This window comes from Balearica regulorum, chromosome 20, assembly GCF_011004875.1.
Source record: "Balearica regulorum gibbericeps isolate bBalReg1 chromosome 20, bBalReg1.pri, whole genome shotgun sequence".
NCBI classification, from domain to species: domain Eukaryota; kingdom Metazoa; phylum Chordata; class Aves; order Gruiformes; family Gruidae; genus Balearica; species Balearica regulorum.
The window spans coordinates 11846454-11868015 of record NC_046203.1 but is presented as its reverse complement, the minus strand read 5'-3'; the positions used below and the strand labels follow the sequence as shown (position 1 = coordinate 11868015).

The 21562-nt window shown below is 47.3% G+C and overlaps 1 protein-coding gene across 29 annotated transcripts in view; it reads right to left on the bottom strand.

The window, feature by feature from the left end:
• ZNF618 (zinc finger protein 618) overlaps positions 1–21562 on the bottom strand; it is a 166169-nt gene that overhangs the window by 63571 nt on the left and 81036 nt on the right. For 22 of the 29 annotated variants that reach the window (XM_075772487.1, XM_075772504.1, XM_075772503.1 and 19 more), the window contains 4 exons: positions 16866–17122; positions 12956–13051; positions 10208–10285; positions 3260–3298 (listed from right to left, as the gene is read on the bottom strand). In XM_075772487.1, coding sequence (XP_075628602.1) covers positions 3260–3298; positions 10208–10285; positions 12956–13051; positions 16866–17122 — 470 coding nt within the window. The remainder of the gene's footprint in view (positions 1–3259; positions 3299–10207; positions 10286–12955; positions 13052–16865; positions 17123–21562) is intronic. The other 7 variants (XM_075772502.1, XM_075772488.1, XM_075772508.1 and 4 more) reach the window with 3 other exon arrangements.

Here is a 21562-nt window from a genome sequence, read left to right as displayed (position 1 = left end):
CTCCCAAACCCAGCATGGCAAGGTACAGACTTTGCCTCCCAAGAACCAACACAACTCATCACTCTCAGGATAAGTCTTTGGAGCACAACACAACCAACTGACACCAAAGTGCCATTACTCTTGGAGCCAAGCCCAAGGCACCCTTGCTGTGCTCTGCAGAGGCAGCAGCTCAGATGTCTCCCCCACTTGACACACAAGATTGCCTTCACCAAAACTCTTCAGGTGTCTGCTATGGCTGTGAGTAACAGCTGCTTCCAAAAAGTCAACATGGAGAAAACTTAAACAGCTTTTAAAAACTTGCAGTTCTAGGTATTTGCACTAATGCCAAGGACCCACTGCTGGTCAAGGGAGCTCCTCATCCACACCAGTTTGGGATGGATGCAACCTACGCCCCAGAGAAAAGCACATGAAAAGAAAACAAGATCTTGTTGTATCCCTTAAATACTGAGAAATTTTGGAAGAAGGCAGCAAACCATGCCTGCAGAGCCCATGAATCTAGAGGTTCCCAATGAGATAGAAATAGCAGAGGAAGATTTGAACAATACAGACGTCTGTAATGGAAAGGGTGTAAACAGCCAAATTGGGTCACAGAGGAATAGCAGTGGAGCAGCAGGCAAAACAAAAATAGCAGGAAAGGAAAGATAAATAAAAAATTCTTAAAATATATGAGGAGCAAACAGACTGACAAGGAAACAAGAGAGCCATTGAGTGGAAAAAGGAGAAGAGCCATGCAGAGGCAACCAGGCAAGGCCAGGGATTTAATCCAGCCCCAGAGGGGAAGGCACGGGAAGGAAAGAAGACAGCTGAACTATTTCACTGCAGCAGCAAGGAGGGGAAGAGGAAGATGACTTTGTCAGGAAATTACAACCATCTGCACTTAGGAACAGCAGCACCAGCCGAGCAGCTTCACATTCAGTCTGAAGACAGGTGACACACCCAGCCTGCTCTTCCACCGGGGTGGATGGCTGCAGTGGACCTCCCCTCCCCATCTCCTTGCCCACCACGCACTGGTTTCCCTGCTCTGGTGGCTTGGTCTTGCCTCCAGCTCTTTCAGCTAGATGAGACTATTTTGGGATAGCAGTGAGTGTGGCAGGTAAAAAGGGGGTTCAGCAATTCCTGAACTGGGGAGGGCGCCAGATTCATACAGCCTTGCATGAAGATGGAAGTAGTCCCTTGCCTCTCTTATCGCTCCCTGCTCCATCTCCACTGCTACCACGGAAGCTCCTCTGAAGCATGGTGCAGAGAGCAGCCGCTTGTCGTTGTACTCTCCCAGGGATGACTTCTGCCTGTGACTTTCCTTTCTTCCTCGCTCCCCAAGATCCGGCCACCACAGAAGAGGCAGTTACAGCCGCAGAAATCCTTCTATGGCTCGAACAACATGGGGTTTGCCCACACAGCAGAGGCATGAACCCTCATGGTTTTTTCCCTCTTACTCTCCATATCTCACTCTGCCCTGTCTTCCTGAGCCAAAAGAAGGCAAAAAGCTGACTTACAGAAAAACAATGTTTGCACAAGGTGGTTCCCAAGCTCTGGCAAAAAGGACATTATGTCCAATACCCAGATAACAAGCCCAGCATGCACAAAGCCTAGCCCAGGACACAACAGGGCCCTGTGTCAAAATTCAGAGCAAGGGGGCTGTGAGATGAGCCTGGAAAGACTCAGGGTAAGTAAAACACCAATGGGCAGCAGAGCATTTACTGAAAAAGAAACAGAGGAGGTGACAGGAACCTGGGAAGGTATCTCCATCCCCTGCATGGAGCTGGACACCACATGTCACTGGGTCAATAGAAAGGGCCCAGCTGCAGAGTCCATCTCCCCTCCAGCAGGCACAAGCAGTGGGTACACACTGTGTGATGGCTGGTTGCTACTGAGACATTTCAGCTCAGGGCTGAGGATCTTCACCCCCTGCCTGCAGTGAAGTCAGTCCTGGTTCTTTCTGCAGACAGAAAGCCAAGACTCCGCCATGCTAACCCCAACTCTTCATCTACCACAGAATGGGCCTGAAGAAACCGCAGTTCAAAAAAGCTGGCATGGTTGTACTTTTTAATTATTATTTTTCTTTACTATTTATCTAACATTTTCACATCCACCCAGGGTAAGTTTGGTGCTTCCAAGCTGCTTCCTGTAACTAACAACGATGGTAACTTACCTTTCCAATGGAACCTGTGGCTCTCACCTAACATGATCATAGCAAAATCCAGGTCGGCAGAGACCTCAGGAGGTCTCTGGTCTGACCTTCTGCTCAAAGCAGGATCTGTTCTGAGCTCAGACTCAATTAACTGGGACTTGATCCAGGCTGGTCTTGCAAACCTCCAAGGATGCAGAAGACATAACCTCTCTGGACAACCTGCTCCACAGCATGGGGAAAAGCTTTTTCTTCAACACAGCCTGAAGCCCTCTTTTTACCACTTTATGCCCATTACCACTCATTTTCCCGCCACTGTGAACTGCAGTTCACAGTGCTCCATCTTCCCCCTCACGCCTCACAGGGGCCGTCAGGCTGCCAATAGTCCCCCCATTGCCACCCCGGGTGCACAGGCCCTGCTGCCTCTGCTCCTCCTCACCTGGGGAGGTAAAGGACCTGTGCTGAACACACTCCGGTTTATAATGTCCTTCTTTGGGGCAGGCACACCCCCTCCACCCCCCCAAATTCTAAGTTTAAGGTTTAAAAATCCTACAAGACTTGATCACGCTAAAGAGGCTGGCAGCACCCAGTCTCTCCTCTGTGGGGGCTGAGGCAGCAGGGCTGCTCATGGCCGCCCGTCATCTTCTCACACTGCCCAGCTCCCCGAGGCCCCAGGGCCGAGCCCGCCCAGTCGCGGGCACCGCTCCCCTCACAACGGGAGGATAACGACAAGCAGCCGCGGAGGCCGCGCCGAGAGGCGGCCGCTCCGCCGCCTCTGTCCCGGCCGCTCCCGCCCACCACCGCCGCCATCTCCGCGGCGCCGGCCGCCCTCTGCCGGCCGCGCCGCCGCGCCGCAGCCCCGGCTTGCGGGAAAAGGCCCTGCCGGCCCCTCAGCCTCCTGCCCTGGTTCCTGAACCGCCCGCCGCCCGGCTCCCCGCACCGCCCCGGCGCTTCGGCCACACCAAGCCCCGAGGGGGACGAGGCATGCCGGGGAGCTGCGGTCAGCAAGCCTGGCCGGACCCCCGAGGGGAGAGCGCCCGCAAATGGGCCCTGTGCACCGCAACGCACCCACAGTGCTCGCACACGCCAGGCCCCGGTCCCCCCTTACGCACCCACAGCGCCATGAGTACTTACTGCCTTGTGAGGCTCCTTCACCTGAGGCAGCTTCAGTGTCTGCAAAGAGAAAGAGCTGCACTTAGATCTGACGGCCGACTCTGCCCCACGTCCGACAGCACGGGGCTGTGCCTCGGCCGACCCCAGTGCCTCGCTCGCTCGCTCTCCTCTGGCTGTGGCTCTTCACCTCAGTGCCCCACCATCACAGCCTGCAACGCCTGGCCCAGAGTCCCTCCCTGGCATGGCTGTCTCTGTGAAAGGCACAGGCTCCCTTGGTGGGACGGTGGCTGCCGACAGACAGGCTGAGAAAGGCCAGCAGCCGTAACTGGGGACAGGCTGCGGGGCAGAACCGGCTGCCTCAAGGGCTGTCAGTTAAATGCAGCTACATGCAGTCCTTGGGAAGAGCCTCCAAAACTGGGGCTCTCCTCTTCCAAGTTGTGGCAGGGACCTGGTTTCAAATTGGGACGGCTAGAAGGGACACCCCTACCACAGCCCTGCGCAGGGAGCCCCAAGAGGGCTCTGGGAGGCACGGGGTGCGAGGGACTGCCTGCAGCCTGGCTCGGAGCAGCCGCCTCCCCGCTCTCCCCCCGCAGCTCTGCCCAAGGAGAGCCCCTGCCACCCACCAGCCCTCCTCTCGCCTCCAAGGGGCCCTGGCTGAGGGCTGCACAGACTGGACTGATGCATCCCAACAGTCCCGCTATCATTAACGGAGCTGATGGCAATGACTTTCATCATTTCTACTGAAGGTTTGCTAAAATCACCCATGTGCTGAATTCCTTGGCCAGTGCTGTCAACCCAGGAAAGCAAACAGCAAACAGCGCACCGAGCCTCAGCCTCCCATGGGAGATGGCACAGCCTGCTCCGCTGCCCGGCCTCCCCTTCACAGACGGCAACGGCAAAGCCTCTGCAAGAGATGGGCCATGAGAATCCCCCCGGGGCGATTCTATCCTGGTCTTACGGAGGCACACGTGAAAAGATGGGAGAAAAAGCTCCCTCTGCTACAACGCGTGGACCCGCAAGAAGCACACATTTGAGCCCCCAATGAAGGCGATGGGCAAAGCTGCAAGCTGGAAAACAAAACCCAATGTTACAAGTCAAAGGATCATAAATTATTAGGATTTCCAAGTCATTTTGAAGTGTTTCATATTCATCCTAAATTGCATATACTGTATGTCACATTATCTAATAACATAACTACGTTTCAAAATATTCCGTATGTCTCTTGGAATCATGCTCGCATTGCTCTGAAAACCACAGCTGCAGAATGTCACAGCACTTTTGAATTTAAAATTTGCAACCTTAAGTAATGAACACTGTTTGTATTTAATTTCCTTATTTCTTAAAAATAATAAAAACAAATGATTGTGGATTTGTGATTTTGTACATTTCTACTTGATTAACTTGCCTGATTAGATCACTTTTCCAGGCAACGATATTAATTTGGCACAACTTCATAAACTGAGGGGCCAGATCAGAAACCCTTGGTATCATATGCAAAACCTCGACAGTCAAACCCCTGTATTTTTCCACAGCTGCTACTTGTTTGAATTACCACCTATCACTCAAGGAAAAAGCTCGCTGTGGCACAATGGAATTCTGCAAAATGCTGTCCTGGTGTTCACAGACAGCGGCATAAATAAACCATGAAAGATATGTACTATGCATGCACCAGGCCATTTCTGTCATTTAAATAGCTTTAAAAAGTACTTTAGTCAAACTTAACAAGAATCAAGCAACGCACAAAGGTTTAAGGAGCAGCCATTTCTGAACTGTGCTAAGAAATGTTGTTACTCTTAGTCATAAGACAGACTGAAGTCTTCGTGAATTAAAAAAAACAACTCTAAAAATCCCCTAACAGCCCACTCTAAATCACCTTTGGGCTGAGACCAAGTAATTGCAGCTTTAAAACAAAAGACCAATTTCTGAGAAAGTTGCAAAAGTAAGTGAGAGTCGGGAGGTCGGCAGGAAAGCTGGAAAATAAGCAAATTAACTCCTGGGTCTCAAGTAACTTTCTGCATCTCCTATAAAAATCTGCTGCAGACTGGGAAATGTAGGCAGTAAAAAGTGGATGTTTGGGATGCAGCACAGAGGGCAAAAGACCTCCCCAAAATTTTTGTGATTTTTCAGCAGCAGAGAATCATACAAATGAAACTCAATTTTCTTTAGCTCAGAAACATCATCTCTCCTCAGGAATGGTTATTTCACCATTAATTTTCAACTTCTCACCTCAGAATCGTTTCAGTCACAGAACTGCTCCAACTCAGACTCCAAAAATGTGCACTTTGGAAAAACGCATTTTTCCATAGTCACAGTTTGAACGAGTCATCTTCCTTTTCATATTTTTGGAATTGAGCAGAACCCATTCTTGGAAAATATTAATCCAAAACTTTAAAAAGCTTTGAGAAGTGTGGGGGGTTTTTTAACAATTGGTTAAACTAGAAACTTTGCTGGAAGACAACAATCCCACTCTAGCGAGTTCCGCACCGATTCTGATGACGGCAGAGCAGCCCCTCGGCTGGCACACCCATGCGGGAAGGTAGTGGAGAGCTGAGCGGTTCAGAGGAAGGCAATGCAGCAAAACTAAATAATGTAAATAAATAATAAAGCAAAACAACTTGAGCAAAACCATCATTCAGCCCAGAAAAGCTTATCTGGAAACAGGGAACTTCCACCAATTATTAGCACAGAGGCAATATATCCTGCGAGGGTTAAACTTGAGCCTTGCTATTTTCTTTCATTTGCTTTCTGAATTCTCTTTTGGGTAAAAATCTCCCTTGCTTGGCCTCAGCCCAGAGGTTTTTAAACTTACTTTTTCAAAGCATAATCAAGTAATTTCAGCCTTTTTTTTTTTTTTTTGTTATCTAGAAGTGAAATAATTTTCCTGACTCAAAACATGCAGATGTTTTGCTGCTCATGTTGCTTAAATATGGCCCAACCGTACAAAACAAAACTTTCTAGCTGACTAACTCCTGAAGGGAATCCAAACCTTCTAATGACTTGAAAAACCCCACACAGCTGAACAAAAAGCACTGCAAGCAACACATTTTTAAGGCCTGGGTTGCATGTAGGCGAAGCGGGAACGTTTGTCAGCGCGTATCGCTGGGACGGAGCCTTCCATCGCCACCAGGAATGCGGAGCCTTTCTGCTCCCGCTGAACTCCAGCAGCTCTGCAGGAGGAAGGAGCCGCGATCCTGCAGGGCTGCACAACAGCTCACAAAGGAGCCTTTCAGCTCCACAACATAACTTTTTTTGTTGGGTTTCTTTTCTATTTTATTTGTGCGTTTCGGGGAGGCGAAGGGGAAGGAACGCAACCTTTTCATTTCTTCCTTGATAAAACGTAGTGAGGAAATTTCTTACCTACGTTTCTGATTCTTTGCAGAACCCTTTACGCGCGGTTTTTCGTGCCTGCGCCTCCGCTTTCAGAGCAAAGCAGAAAGGGAGCTTGCCCCTGTGAGGCAGCACATCTTGGACAAGAGCTGCCTCAACCCTTTGCACTTGCGAACTGCCAGGAGATCAATCGCTCCCTGAAATTTCCCAGCCAATGCTGAGCACCACAGGGAAGGCTCAAGAAAATAAGAAAATGTCCCACTTTCCAGTAAGAAACCATCCATTCCTGAAGGCAGTCAAGAAGAAAACTCAGCCTAAAGAACACAGGTCACCTCCAACACAGCTTCGCTACCAGGGAGAGCTAGAGAGGAGGCAGGAGCAGTTATAAAAAACATCTAGGAAATTTCTCCCAAAAAGGATCATTACAAAGAAAAATGTGATGTCGCCAGCACGAGAGTCTTAATGTGGAACTGAAGGATGAGAAGCAATTTTAAGTTTTGCACAGGGCAAAACAAGCAACTGATAAGTGAGGACCAACTGCAAGAGCAGAGGGCAACAGACCTCCGACCTGTGCTGGCCCCCAGCTGCAAGCCCCGGGCTCCCCTGCTACAGCTCCAGACTGGACACCGAGATGTTCAAAAACCAGCTTACAAATAACCCAGTCCAAAGCAAGGACAACGTGGGACCTCCAAACCTTCCACTTCAGGGACAGAAGTTCTGTCACTGGACGATGACAGTGGGGCTGGCTGGCTGGCTGGGTTTTTTCAGTTGTTCTGCACCAAACCAGATCAACACAATTACTGTCTGCGCTCCTGTGGGGTGAACTTTTTGCATCACCAGCTCTGTCCATCTGCAGGACCAACCCACAGCTTGGCCACGGACCACTAGTGACACAGGAACCACACAAGAAAGCAAAAAGCAGAGGGCTATTCACAGGGAAGGGGTGTATCCTTCAGCAAATCGGGAAAAGCAGGTATTTCTGCACGAATGCCGAAAGAGCCCCGAAAGAAAGCACCTAAGGAGAAAAAGGGGTCTGAGTTTGCTCTAGCTACTCTGATGCTGGATCCAGGATCCATCAAACCTTTGGGGAGAGGCAGAAGTTAGGTGGCTGATGGGTGGCCCAGACCTTGGGGATGCGGCGGCTGACACTCAGAAAAAGCATCAGAGAGACTGCCAGGTCCTGCCACTGCAGTACGGCTCCTTCCTTGCCCAGCCAAAAAGAAATGACTAAAAGATTCAGGGTCTGAGTTTCTGGCAGCTGATAATTGCACATAATAGGCCAAGGGAGCTCAATATTCATTGCTTCGAAGACAAGCAGCCCGAGGAGAGCTGCCGTGTCAGTGCCTTGGGGTTTTATCCAAGACACAGACTGAGGATACGCAGGGAGAACACGCAGAGTGCAGAATCACATTCTCAGTGTACGTGTAACCACCGAGTTATCTCACGTTTGTTATGATGGTGCAACACCAGCCACTTCTTTATGTGACCCCTTACGTGTGGCAATAAAGGCATCTTTCACAAAAATTTCTCTCAGTTCAGCACTCTTACGCTATTTCCAGCATTGCTACTGGTACAGTTCCGCGTACAATTCTCACTGGAGAATATCACACAGGGCTTTCCTCCCTACAATCCTTTCTTCTGTCTTCCTAACTGTAGATTACATGCAGATTTAATGGCACGTTATTCCTCTGCAGACAAGTACTCTTCCCGACTGCTTTAACTGCCAGCTCAGGTTCTGTTCCTGGGAGAATCACATTTACAGAGTTGCATCGAGTTTCAGTTTGATTTCTTGCTGAGGAGTGTACATGAATAAATATCTCATTTTGATTTTTATTGTCTTAAGGCAATTCAAGTGCACTTTAAATGTTACTACTACATGCATCAATTTACAGCAACATAAACCAACATTTTCTAAGTTTCACATATATAAATTGTGCTTCTCCACCACTGATGTGAAAATTACTAATAAATTTCCACATTCAAAATGTTGAAAATTTCCATCTTCTCTAGCTACACATTAAAAAGGTTTTGGAAGCAAAAGGTAAAATCATGTCTCTGCTGAGTACAGGACAAAACTACGGATATCAATTGTACACGTGTATGTCGATGCATCCAGACCATTTACTATAAAGCTTGATTTCATGATCAACATATAAATTGATGTATAAATACAAATCAATTGGATGGCACACTAGGAGGTGACCTCATACTAATATAACTCCTAAAATTCCAGCAGAATTAAAGATCCCATAGTGCTTGGGGAAGAGAAGTAAAATAAAAGCAATCCTTGTCCCAAATCTAAATACTGCAATTATTATTGCAAAATTATTGCAATGCTGTGATGCAATAGTAAAGCATTCTGCATGTCAGCAAATAACTGCTGCTCACTATTATTTTATGGGATTTTTTTCTTAAACTGCAGAGTGAAGCTACTTTGTAGTTACATTTAAAGGACTTTTAGCAATTTTGTTGGTATTTAGAAAGGAATACCAGCATCGAAAAACAATTCTGCATGTATCTAAGGATACAGAAGAAGCTCTGTGATGTTAAACAGCACACGAGAAATATGCAACCATGCAATTAAAGGATGTATTATGAGATTGTGAAAAACTCTGAGAAGTTCAGGGCGCATGTTCTTTTCAGCTGTGCATTAGCCCACTTCTGAGAGTTCACACACTTAAAATTTAATATTGCATTAGCCTTCGGTATTCCTGGATTTTCAAACTTTTCACTGGGAGTTTTCCTTATGCTCCATTAGACATTCAGTCAATTGTTTTACTGAAGTCCACGTGCGCTGATACTGGTAGTTACAGCTGAGGAGCTAAAGCAGATGCTCCTCCAAGTCTGACACACAGGCTTCACTGCCCAACTCAGGTGAAAGAAAATAAAACCACTGAAAGGCTCACGAGCTAGTTTCAAGTCCCTGTTGTTCTGTTATTTCAGATACATATTTCTCCAAATTATACGAACTACACTACTTGTACAAAACACCATGCAAAACTTTCCCATTCCTGCAATTAAGCAATGTCGAATTGGGCCAGTCTTACAGAAAATTAAAATAAAGTCACTCCTGACTAAGCACGAGGTACTTCATCCAAACATATTTGGAAAATGACCTCAGCTGACAGCCGGGGCACGGGGGTGAGTTCAAGTATCAATTTTGATTTTAACATAAAAATACAGCAGTACAGCAATGCCAATATCTGACTTGATATCCTCCCATCCTGACTTAACAGGGATGGACTAAAGCACCCAGCTGGGCAGGAGCACGCAGGAGATGGATCTCCAGGGAGATGCCTACCCCTGCGGCTGTAACTACACTGCTGGCATGTGGCATCGTTTACCAGGAGAAACTTTTTGATTTGCAGCTTCTCCAACACACCGCAATGCCCCCCGAGAGCCCTGTGCAGTAAATACTGCACTGAACGCAAGAGCTGCTCCTGACCTCAGAAGAAATATTGCTGGAGTAGAGAGCCGCAAAGCTTAGACAGCCCCAAAATTTATCCTATGAACGGGCCACCCAAAAGAAGCGTTACTGATGAGCAGAGACGCAGCAGAGCAACCTTAAGACCTTCCTGAAAATAGTCCCTGAACCTGAATGTTCCCCCAGGATTCCCCACGATTTGAGCAGGAGTGAGATACCTCTATGTGCTCGCACGTGGGTCTGGAAACAGTTGTAATACTTGTATTTCTTCCCACATATTCCACACTCGTAAGACCCTGAAAAACAAGACAGAAAAGTATACATCACCATATTAGATCAGGAAAAACAGCCTCACCACATACTTATCCATAAACCGGGGACAAAAGAATGCAGTTTGCAGCAAAGTAATTTTTGGAAGGTTCATGGAGACAAATGCAGGAAATCACTATCCCAGGCTCAATTCTTTTTTCAGCCTTATTTCAGATTCCTTGGCATATTACCCTGAACTTGCATTTTTCAGTATATCTTTATAACTTTGCTAACATGAAAGGGCCACTCTCAAAATAGCCTGACTTATAATTTTATAATAATGACTAATATTTCCTATGGACAGAAATAACCTTGAATTACTTTTCAGTAAGTTCCTAGTATACGGGAAAAAAAAGCTTTTCAACCAAAAAAAGAAGTCAATATGTTATGTTGAGGCACTGAGTTTTCAAAATTTCTCAAGAAATGCCCAATGTACAAATTTCTCAAGAAACCCACAGAGATTTGGTAAATATCCACCCAGAGGAAACCAAATAGATACAAATAGAACTTTTGACCTTTTTAAGGAAAAGCGCATGACCACAGTAGTCTCTCTTCTCAATTTGTGTCTCTAATTCCAGCAAACACACATCTGCAAACAGTCATTTGAAATGAAACCGTAGAAACAGAGCTGGGAGAATCATTTGTAATGATGAAATTATGCAATGAATTTAGCCTTTTCTGTTTATTGGACAGGCGGACAGAAATTTCCTTAGATTTGTTATTTGATTCAAACTCTTTTTTCCCCCACTCCAACATGGTGAACAGGCTATAAATTCACCTTTCAAGCTCTCACTTGCAAAGCATATTGCATTTCTTAGCTGTCCATCTGCAGTTAAGTAACTGTGATCCTATATCTGTGCTCTTCAGCAGCGTGAGCGCAGCGCTTACTGGAAGAGGAGGTAGGAGAAAGAAGGGAGGAATATCATTTTGTGTGAACAGAGCATTTCATTTCCATGGACGCTTCCTCACACAACCTTGAAACAACCTTTTCCTGACCATACAAAACAGTAAAACTTAGGGATGAGCCACAAACAAGAATGAAACATTCACATGCACATCCAAATAAACATTCCCAAACATCATTTTACAGCAGTACTTACCCAGCGCTACTCAAAGTGAGCTCTTTCCAGGAACAAAACCAGTCAAACCAGTCATGTTTTTTGAACATGCTAGACCCATGTTCTTTTTTTCCTTTCCCATGTCCTACTGCTTACAGCTTGGGAAGAAAACGACTCTCCTTCCAGTCTGTAACAGCGCTGAACTCCCTGCCCATCACTGTTGGCATCACTTGGGACTGTCTTTTGGGCTTGGGAGGCTACTTTGTCATTGACGCTGAAGGAGGCAATTCGCTACAGAATACACATCTGAAAAAATACTCTAAAATACTGATATTATAGTCAGTTGACTATGTCTGGTCTGCTCCATAACCTTTTAATTATTGTAGCTAGCTGTATTTTATATATAGATATACATATACAGGACAGTCACCACCTGTGGTCACTCCACACAGCCTTTTTCCAAGTGAAATCCTGGACACCAGCAAGTTGGCAGCACCTGCCAGCCTTCATTTTCCATGCTCAAGGACTGATGATATTCACTGCCAACCTCCAAACTCTGTTCCTGAAACCTGTCCCAGCTGGAGCCCCAAAGCAGCACCGCCAGAAGATGAGCGCACCCACCATCACTGGGGCCCTACCAACCACTGACCCTGTGCAGCAGTTGAGGCTCGGCTGTACCAACAGCAGAACGCGACTGACGCCCGCTCATACCCCAAACAGCACTGCGTGCACGCACAGCACCACGAAACCAGGCAAAAACCAGGGACTCTAGGTTGAATTTTTTTCCCCATGTTTCTTATATTCCTCCCCTTCCTCTGGAGATGGTCTGTGGCACATAAATGCATTTGGTTATGCAGAAGTTCTTCAAGAAGAATATAACCTGTACAAGTAACTGCGGTGCCTTCTCTCTCCAATACAAAACCACGCCGGTGCTGCAGCCCTCACGCCTGAAAAGCAAGGGCAGGAACCGAAGGCAGCAGAGGACCCAGCGCGTCCCACGGCCAGCGATTTTGCGCGGATGTCCTGAAGCCCCCAGGTCTCAAGCGCAACTGGTTGGAGTCATCTTCTTTGAAGGGGGTACCTCTACCCACCTCCTGCACGTAGAGCACTGCCCCAGGGGGACAGCGAGTTTGTGGAGGGTCTAAGGGAGGATCCTGTGGGCACCAAGACAACTCAACAGCAACAACTGTGTCCTCAGCACACCACGATTTGGGGGGCACAGATCCTCGTACTAGAGCAAGGATGGATGACTTGCCACAATAAATGTGTTATTAGAGTGGAGGAACGATGACGTGGGAGAAAAAAAACGCGCGGCTACATGTTAAGGCCTTACAAAGAACGTGCCCTTGTTGCCTTGGACACTGCTACTGTGGCCATGGTTTATCTCGGACTTTGTCCACACCAGGATGTGTCATGCAGGTTAAAACTGTTTACAGTAGGAGGGGAAATGGGGAAGGGTTTTGGTTAGTTGGTGCATTCAGTTTTGCCAGGCTTTTTCCCAGCCTCGCAGTTGGAATTTGGGCAACACAGCCATTACATCCAGAGCTTTCCCTTGCTCCCTGATCCCTGGTTAGACTTTCACACCCTTCCATCACATACCGGACGTGTATCTCAATGCATGGTCAAAAATCCAGGTCCCTGAATATCGATTTCGTGTATATCCAACGGGAGAGCCACGTTCCACTGCTTTTCCATCTAAATTGTGCAAAAAAAAAATCAGAAAAGAGCCCTTAAAGTGGATGCATTTCCAAAGAATAATGATGGCTGAAGCCTATTAAAAACTTCCAAGACCCATCTGTCCCTGTGGCTTGTTAACAAGATGTCAGAGGTCACACAGAGTTTCTTAAGGCGTCTGCAACACTATTTTATTTGATATAACTAGGGACAATCCAAAGCGCTCTTGAATTACGTGTGCTGAGCAGCTCAGCAACTGAGACATCAGCATCACGGCACGAATCAGGCATGTGCATGTTAGGCTGACAGTCTCAAAGTAGAAGGATTCACTCCTCACGTTGTTTCAGAAACATTTCTGATTTAATGCATTACTTGAAAAATCCTCTCCAAAATGTTTCTCGTAAAGCACAGACCAGATTGAGAGCTTAAATAGTCTTGTATAAAACTTCTCCTGATCAACTCGCAGATAACTCAGTCCTCCAAAACACAAATACTATCCTGATGGTATTCACAATATTAGAAAATGATCTAACATAAGCCAGTCTCTGCCCCTTTCTCTTGATTTACAATGCAAGTGCCATTTCTTTTCCTCTCCTTTCTAGGTAGCTTCACGGTGGACTTTCTGCCTTTCTGCCCTGACACCCCTGCCCTGAGAAATGTTCCTGTGTTGGAGCTCTTCAAATGACCCTGGCCCAAGGCCAGCATGTGAAGCTAGCAAGAAAAAAGAAGGAAAGAACAGGAAATATCGTGTCCCTGAGCCATGCAGTGCCAGAAACACAGCACCTCCGAGGCAGGGAGACCCGGCCGTGCGGGGGGTACGGCTCAGTGGACAGGGGGGAGCACGGGACCCGCAGCGGTCAGTCTGCTGCTGCCTGGACACGGGGACGCAGCCAACCGCTCCGCTGGCTCTCCTTGCTTGGGATGCCCCAGGGGGGACCCCGGGGGGTTGCAAGACCTCTGTGGAAAAGCAGATGAAAGGGAAATGGTCCAAACCCACAAACATCAGCACTGGCTCTTCAGCTGGGGGACTGCGGCCACTGCCACCACCCATCCCGCTTCGTTGCACCCGCTTTCATCTGTCGCGGGGTTTGGGATGCTCCAAACGGATGGAAACAGAGTCTGGAGTAGTCCAAAGTGCAGGGAGAGATGTGAGCGTGTAACCAAACTGGAGGCAGCAGACGCAAGGCCTGATTTGATGAAAATGCTACAAGTGAATAGCGGCAACGGAGCTGGGAATCTCTGTTCTAATTTGCTGCAAGTAAAAATATAAATATAGCATGCTCCTGCAGGAGATGTGTGACTCCGAAAAGAGACATAAATCTTCTAATGCGAATTTCAGCCAAGTCCCGAAGCTGAGCCCTGCAGGAAAGCTGTCACTTGGAGCCACGTGTGCCCTGAAGCCTTCAGCACCATGGCCGCGGCTCAGACATTTAACTGAGCGTCCCCAGCGCAGCGTGAAAGGAGACAGTCTGGGGGTCAGCATCCCGATTCACCACTTCATCCCGCATCATGAATTACTATAAGAAATAACCATTTTTGACACCTCCAATCTCAGCTTCCCTGATGAAGGTGAATAAAATCCTACCAAAGCCTTGCCTTTCTGCACGGCTGAAGTGATTTAGATATAGGGTGACCAGATCACATCACAAGAAAGGCTTCAAGGAGAAAAATCTCCTGGAAGTACCGGAGAGCAGCAGCAGAGAGCACAAAGCCTTTGCTCCGGACGTAGGAGGTACCAGCGTTCACAACCTTGGGCTGTTCCAGAGCAGCAGCCGAAATCGCCAGCGAAGCAGCAGGCACGGGACGTTTCTTGTGCGAGTGACACAGATGTCTGCAGCGATAGAAATAGTGCCTGTCTGTGGTTTCTGCGGGGACCGAGGGGACCAGAAGAATTGACTGGGAGCCAGTTCAAGAAACCACAAGGAACTGATATCTGGGCACCACGGTCAGTCCACACAGAGCACAGTATTTGGTGGCCAAACAGAAAAGTTATTCAGAGCCACCTACCCAACAAGCAAGAGTTATGTGAATGGCGGATGAATGGGGGCACTTACAGGGCTCTTTTCACAAAGGAATCGGCCGCCAACTGCCAATCGCCTCAGGACCAAGTTGCCTTTAAAGAAACCCAGCACGAGGCTATAAAATAACAAATATGATGCACATGTCATTTGACAAGGCCCTTCCAGACAGAACTTCTCCAGTTTACTTTCTATGGCTTTCAACCACCACTTGTTAACTAATAAATAACTCTCTGTCCCTCTCCCCACGGTGCCTGCACGTTCAATAGTGTCTCCCCTCACCCCAGCCTGTCCCCAACGCTCTCCACAGGTACGACGTGATGGCGTACATCCAAGTTAGCCAACAGCAAAAGCCCGTTCCTCACTTTGCGCAACAATATAGTCAACTCAGGGGACACCATCTGCAGAACAGCTGCTGCCGCCCAGCCAGAAGCCATGGGGAGAAGAGGGTCCCACATCTGCATCTGCTTTGATCAAGGGCTGGTGACCACGGCTGAAGGAGAAGCTCCTATTGCCTCCGATCAGCAGCAGTCTCTCCACCCATTCCTCCTGGGGTGCCGGGGTCACCTCTGCATTTCAGGGTTGCCCATGCAGCGATCAACCTCTCAGGAGCTGTGGGGGCACAAAAGCTCTGAACATACACAGAGTATGTCCTCCAAATTAGAAGATACTGAAGTTGGAACGAGTTAGCGACTTCTCAGGCTTTCCCTAGATGTTTTGACCCTGCATAAACATCAGTGACCTTCCACGTTGCCATTCTTAGTAGCTGTCCTACTGGGAAAGGGAAGACAGGCAGGGCAACGATGCTCCCAATACAGTTGCCAGCTGATGATGTTCTCCAGGGTGTCTTTCCAACAGTGAGGACAATGATCAAGCGAAAACCAGGAGAAAATCTAACATCAAAACCTCTTTTCTCTCCCCCTGCAAGACAAACCAACCCCAAGAGCAACAGTGAGCAGCTGAAATTAGCTTTCTCCTGAGTCCCTTGGAGGAAACATGATCCAACTGCTCTTTCTTCTTTTTATCAGCAACTTCCTTTGGGAAGCTGTCAAAAGTCTCTGCTGGGACCTGCTCCATGCTGGAGCCAAGGGAGGAGTCCCTTTAGCAAGAGTGGTGCCTCTCCAGGATCCTGCAGAAAGCCCTTTCCCTGGAGCAGGAGGAGAGAATAGTCTGATGTTCACAGAAAAAAAAGAAAAAGCTTCTTCTCATCACAGCTGGAGGCGGGGTGGGGATAGGAAGTACTGTTTTGGAAGTGGCACACCACAGCCAGCCAAGTCAAAATTATTCCCATAATGTTACTAGCGATCAGAAAAACAAACAAACAGCAACCTGTAAAGCCTGTTTTTGAGCTAAATCTAATTATTTACAGAAAGAATCCGTTTTATTCATAGCAACTTTCCTCAAAACATTTCAAGCGTTTCTCAGGCTTTCCTCCCGACTGCCTCCTCATCTATGCCCAACACACCTACCACCAGCGCTGGGTTCGCCGTGAATTTTGCAAGTGACTGATGGGCAAGTCATTTAACACGTCAAAAGAAGGTACAAGTCATTTAACACGTCAAAAGAAGGTAAGAAGCTTTTTCTTACAGTTACCCTGATCTTGGTTGAGTCTTTAGGATTGACCAGATACAAATAGAAAGCACAAGTGACAGAAGGTCAGTAATCCCAAGCCAGGACCCTGAGACTGATGTGCACCTTGGCTCCAGTCCCTCCGGCAGAGCCGAGTTTCCAGGAATGGCTCTCCGGAGCTTCCTTTCTCTCCCCAACACCATGGACTCAGGGAACCGACTGATGGGGCGTGTTATCCCACAACTTACCAAGCGTCTGCTGGTTACGGACCCCACCTATGACCACGCAGATCTCCGCGGGCACATCTCCTGGCCCATCTTTTATGTTCTTCTTGGAATCTTTGGTGTCATCCTGCCAGATCACCTCTTCGATATAGTCATCTGGTACCTCTGTTTTCACCTTCACCTCAGTCATCATTCCAGCCTCTTCACTGGGTGAGGACTGAGATGTCACCGAATCGGAGCCCTCTGCTTTCGGGCTCCGCGGGCTCCTCTTCAAACACTCCCTGAATGGGGGGAAAAGAGGAGAAAACATGAATCCATTGTCAAGCGCTCACTTTCTAATCATAATTAAAAGTACTTTCTTTTAATGCAATTTATTTAAAATAAGTAGGAGTAGGTACATGCGTCTGTCGTATATGGTAAGTAATTAAAATGTAACCAAACAAAAGTAATAAACCCATTTGCTAGCAATGACAATAACCTTAATCATCTCAAATAGCAGCAGTCATAAACAGACTGGACCACTAAACAAGAGCACAGAATTTCACCTGGTTCCTAGCAGACGAGGAGCACAACTCCATCAAATATTACGCCAAGACTAGTCCATACATGCAAAAGAAAAGCCATACATCCTCCAGACATTTTTAATTTGGAGCTATCTCCACCCTTGTGCACTCCTCCATGGGTGAATCTACCCATGCACCCTCCCTTTTAACCCTTTAACGAATCCTACGGTATTTGTTTGGCCTTACTGAACACATATACACAGTGATGATCAAAGGCGATCATTTGTAGTATAATGACATTTAGGGAGGCTATTACATCATGGACAGATACAAGTATCAAAGACGACAGAGAAAGTGTGATGGGTGGGGAAAGGCAGGGGGAAGAAAAGAGGGGTCCAGTCTATTTAGAAACAGATTAAGGAAATAGTATGTGTTTTCATCTCAGAAAGCTGGAAATTTGTGGGAGAAAACAATCTAAATAAATAAATATTCAAAACCCCTTATGAAAAGGAAGGAAACTGAACACCCCAAAGCTGCAAAACATCAACAAATGCTGTGGCGGCAAAAGGCAGAGGGTGTCTGAGCGTGACAGACGAGGGCCAGGTAATAACCCAGCGTAGCTGTTTTTCCAAATGCACCACCCCACCGCTCATTATGGGCTCCCTGTTTTTAATACCGGTTCTTAATTCCAACATGCAATGGAAAGATAAAATAATTGCTGGTTCAGTCTGTGCAGAAATCAGAAGAACTAAATACATAACAATAACTTAGACTACCCAGAGATTTTAAAGACTGTGACATATTTAGAGTCGTGTCAACACTGGGAACAGCCAAAGGTGTTTGAAAATGTTTTAAGCAGAAATAATAGACAAAATAAAGTGAAAAATACACTAAACTTATGTATGACAGTCATTAGACCATGCAATAGTGAAAGAGAAGGAAATCCCACTGCTTGGAACATCATAGAAAGTCAGACCAAAGAATGAATTAAAATGTTAGAAAACTAACACCTGCAACGGTTGCTGATACGGGTTATGGAGCTGGTAGAGAAATCAAAATGCTGCAACTGAAGGCGAAAGCGCCCAGCGGGTAATCCTGGGAGGACAGAGATGAGAGGAGCAGATGAACGGAGAGAACAATCTTCTGCAATAATTACTGCACAACCTCCTACACGGACATGTAGTCGCTATTTCAAAATGGGTCAGTCACATCATATTGCCAGATATTTTATTATTCATCCTTTCATTCTCATTATGGAATGAAATGTACAATTAATAGCCCCTAAACAGCGAGAATTAGCCTTGACCTGCCTCCCCACTCATTCCCATCCTGCTCACGCATACTCCCCCCATGCTCCCAAAATCATACAGGGCTTTCACAAGTGAGAAAGATGAATTAAGACAGAGAAAATGTGGTTGAAAGCTGGACGATCTTTATGGTAATATTATTGGATGTCCGAGAAGTCCATCAATCTCACCCGGCAGCGGCACGGCTGAGCACCCGTTCTAAAGCCAAGGGAAAGGCAGCAGCCAGGAGCGCAAGTACAAACACTCAGCAATCAGAAATGGGTGGGATTAATTGAAATCAATCAAAGCAAGAAGGTGTGAAATGCAAAACGCTGATAAAGGCAGCAAAAGCAATAGGGTGTGTGGGGGGAAAAAATCCCACCCTTCCCTTGGTGAGGACTGTGGAGGAAGATCAAAATCAAACCAGTACAATTCCCACTGGAAGGCAGAAAGGTGAAAGCTGCCGGTGAAAGCCAGCCTTGCACCAAAAGTGAAGGCAAAATGCCTCAGAGACAGTACAGCAACCCGTACTTGCCAATGGTGGACAAAACAACATAAAAATCAATGCAGGAGCCAAATGATGTAGAGTTAAAAGCTAACGGAACTAGCAGTGAGGCTAAGGATACGGCTTTCTGCAGAGATTATAAATTGGGTAAGAATATGAGACCTTCTGATGGTACCCAGCTTTGCATCGCGTCACATTCAGACACGTAACAAATCAGCAGGACGTGGCCAAAGTGAGCAACGGGCCACATGCTGCACCGCAAAATGCTGTCCTCAATGTGCACTGCTCCCGAGCAGAGGTGTTTCCACAGGGTCCCTGAAATGGTTGATGTGGGGCAGATTTATTAATGCTCTGGAATGAAATGTAACGGCGCTGACGCTAAAAATGACGGGTGACCCATGGAGGGGTGGAGAGCAATGACTGTGGAAGGGACACCAACACCAGCGGATCCATCACTCCGTAAGCTGGCTCTACCCAAGCCCTGCAGTTGTAGCGTAGTCAAACGTGCCCAGGAACGTGGCTGCACCCACGAACAGCACCCACGGTGCTCAGCACCCACAGTGCTCAGCCGTGATCCCAGCAGGCAGGTCGCACTGCAGCCGCAAAGAGCCATGCTCTGACCTAAGGACTAATGCTATTTTCAGATACGAGCACCTGAGATCGAACAAGGAGGTAATTTGCTCCCTGTGCGAAGCTGTGGTGAAGCCAGTCCCAGCGCGCTGCAGACAGACTGAGCGCCCTCGGTTTTAAAAGGTGATTAGTAAAGCTGGAGACGGTTCAAAAAAGAGGCACTGAAATGCTTCGAGAGTGGGAAAAGATACTTTATGACTTTGCGAGACCAAACAACTTCAATCCATTTCTCATGCCAAAAGGAAGACTGAGAGATGATTTGATTGCAGCATATTATCATCTTCATGGGGAGAAAATACTGTCTTTCCTTAATTTGGCAGGGAAGAATGGAGTACAAGCTCATCACTGGAAGCTGGAACCGGCTGAAATGAGGCATAATATATTAGCACGGATGGTGGTCCACTGGAACAGCCGTTTTGCAAGAGATGTGCTCAGGGAGCACGAATCTCTCCAAGTCTTCAAGCCCAGAGTATCTGTATCTGGCCGGCCCCGGGTTACTGGGCTCAGTACAGATGTGCACTGCCCAGACGTGGTGGCCTGAAGCTGTAGGAATATATAAACTATTAGACCAGACCAATGGTCCCTCCAGAGGCTTTGCTCTTCACACACACTGACTTTCTGGATCCAGCTCTGCCAACAAAGTAACTTCCCAGCTGAGCAGTCTGCTTGTAGGTGGGACCTAAACCTGCAAATATGAATTAAAAGCAATACTATTTCTCCGACATTGCGCCATATGTTATAAGCCTGAGTGGATACTCGGTGTACAGAAGGACACCAGCCCCAAATATTTTAGCAACTGTCTTCAGCATGATTCCTGCAGATCCTCTCAAAAACAAAATAAGCAAAATCATAAAAAACCATACCACTGCTGGATTTTTACACCAATCTTGTAACAACTTTACAGCAGAGACCTCCTCTGTCTTCAGACACTTTCTAGGAGAGATGAAGGCAGCAGCCAGCAGATGTGCCCAGCTTACAGAATGGGGAGGGATGTACCCACTGCGTGTCGGGGAGGTGAACCCACTGCTCTGCCACGCTCTCTGTTGCACACCCCGGCATCACGTGCGAGGCCAGGTACTGCCCGGTGACCCAGCAGAGATGTCTGCGCAGACCCAAGTCCCGCTCAGATCCCAGGGGAAGAGTTCTACAGTGGTGACAAGGGAATAAACTATAAGCATTAAGATTTTTTTTTTTTTAAGATTATATGTATCAATAAAAATATACACCCATATATATAAATGTGTGTGTTTGCATAAGCACATGCACACGTATACATGTACGTATACATGTAAGAAGGGCTGATACTTGCATCTCTGGCGGCATCCCCTTGCCGCAGCCGGCTCCTGCCCCTTCCTGCCACGGCAGCCCTGGGACGCGCATTCTCTGCTGACACCCTGAGGTGCCGACGTTTTATTGCACGAGCCAGATCCTGTTTCACGGCAGCAAGGGCTCCGGCGCCCGGACTGCGCAAGCCAAAATGCAGCAAAGACCATCCCTGAGCACAAGCTTTGCTGTTGACCTGCACCAGGCTGAAATCAGTCCCACACCACCTGAGAGCAGGTTTACCTGTCTTTTCATGGCCACTGCTTTTTCATTTAAGAAAAAGGAGCTCTGTTCTTCCATCACTCTTATTTCCTATCTTGCAGAGATTTTCTAGCCACTGGCTGATGGCAAGCTTTAGCCAAACTTCATCTGCAGACTCCCTCCGGCTCAGTGTCCAGAGGAACATTATAGCTTTGCAGAACACCTTGAAATAAATGTAATCAAACAGCGACACAGTCCCAGCCCTCCATCCTT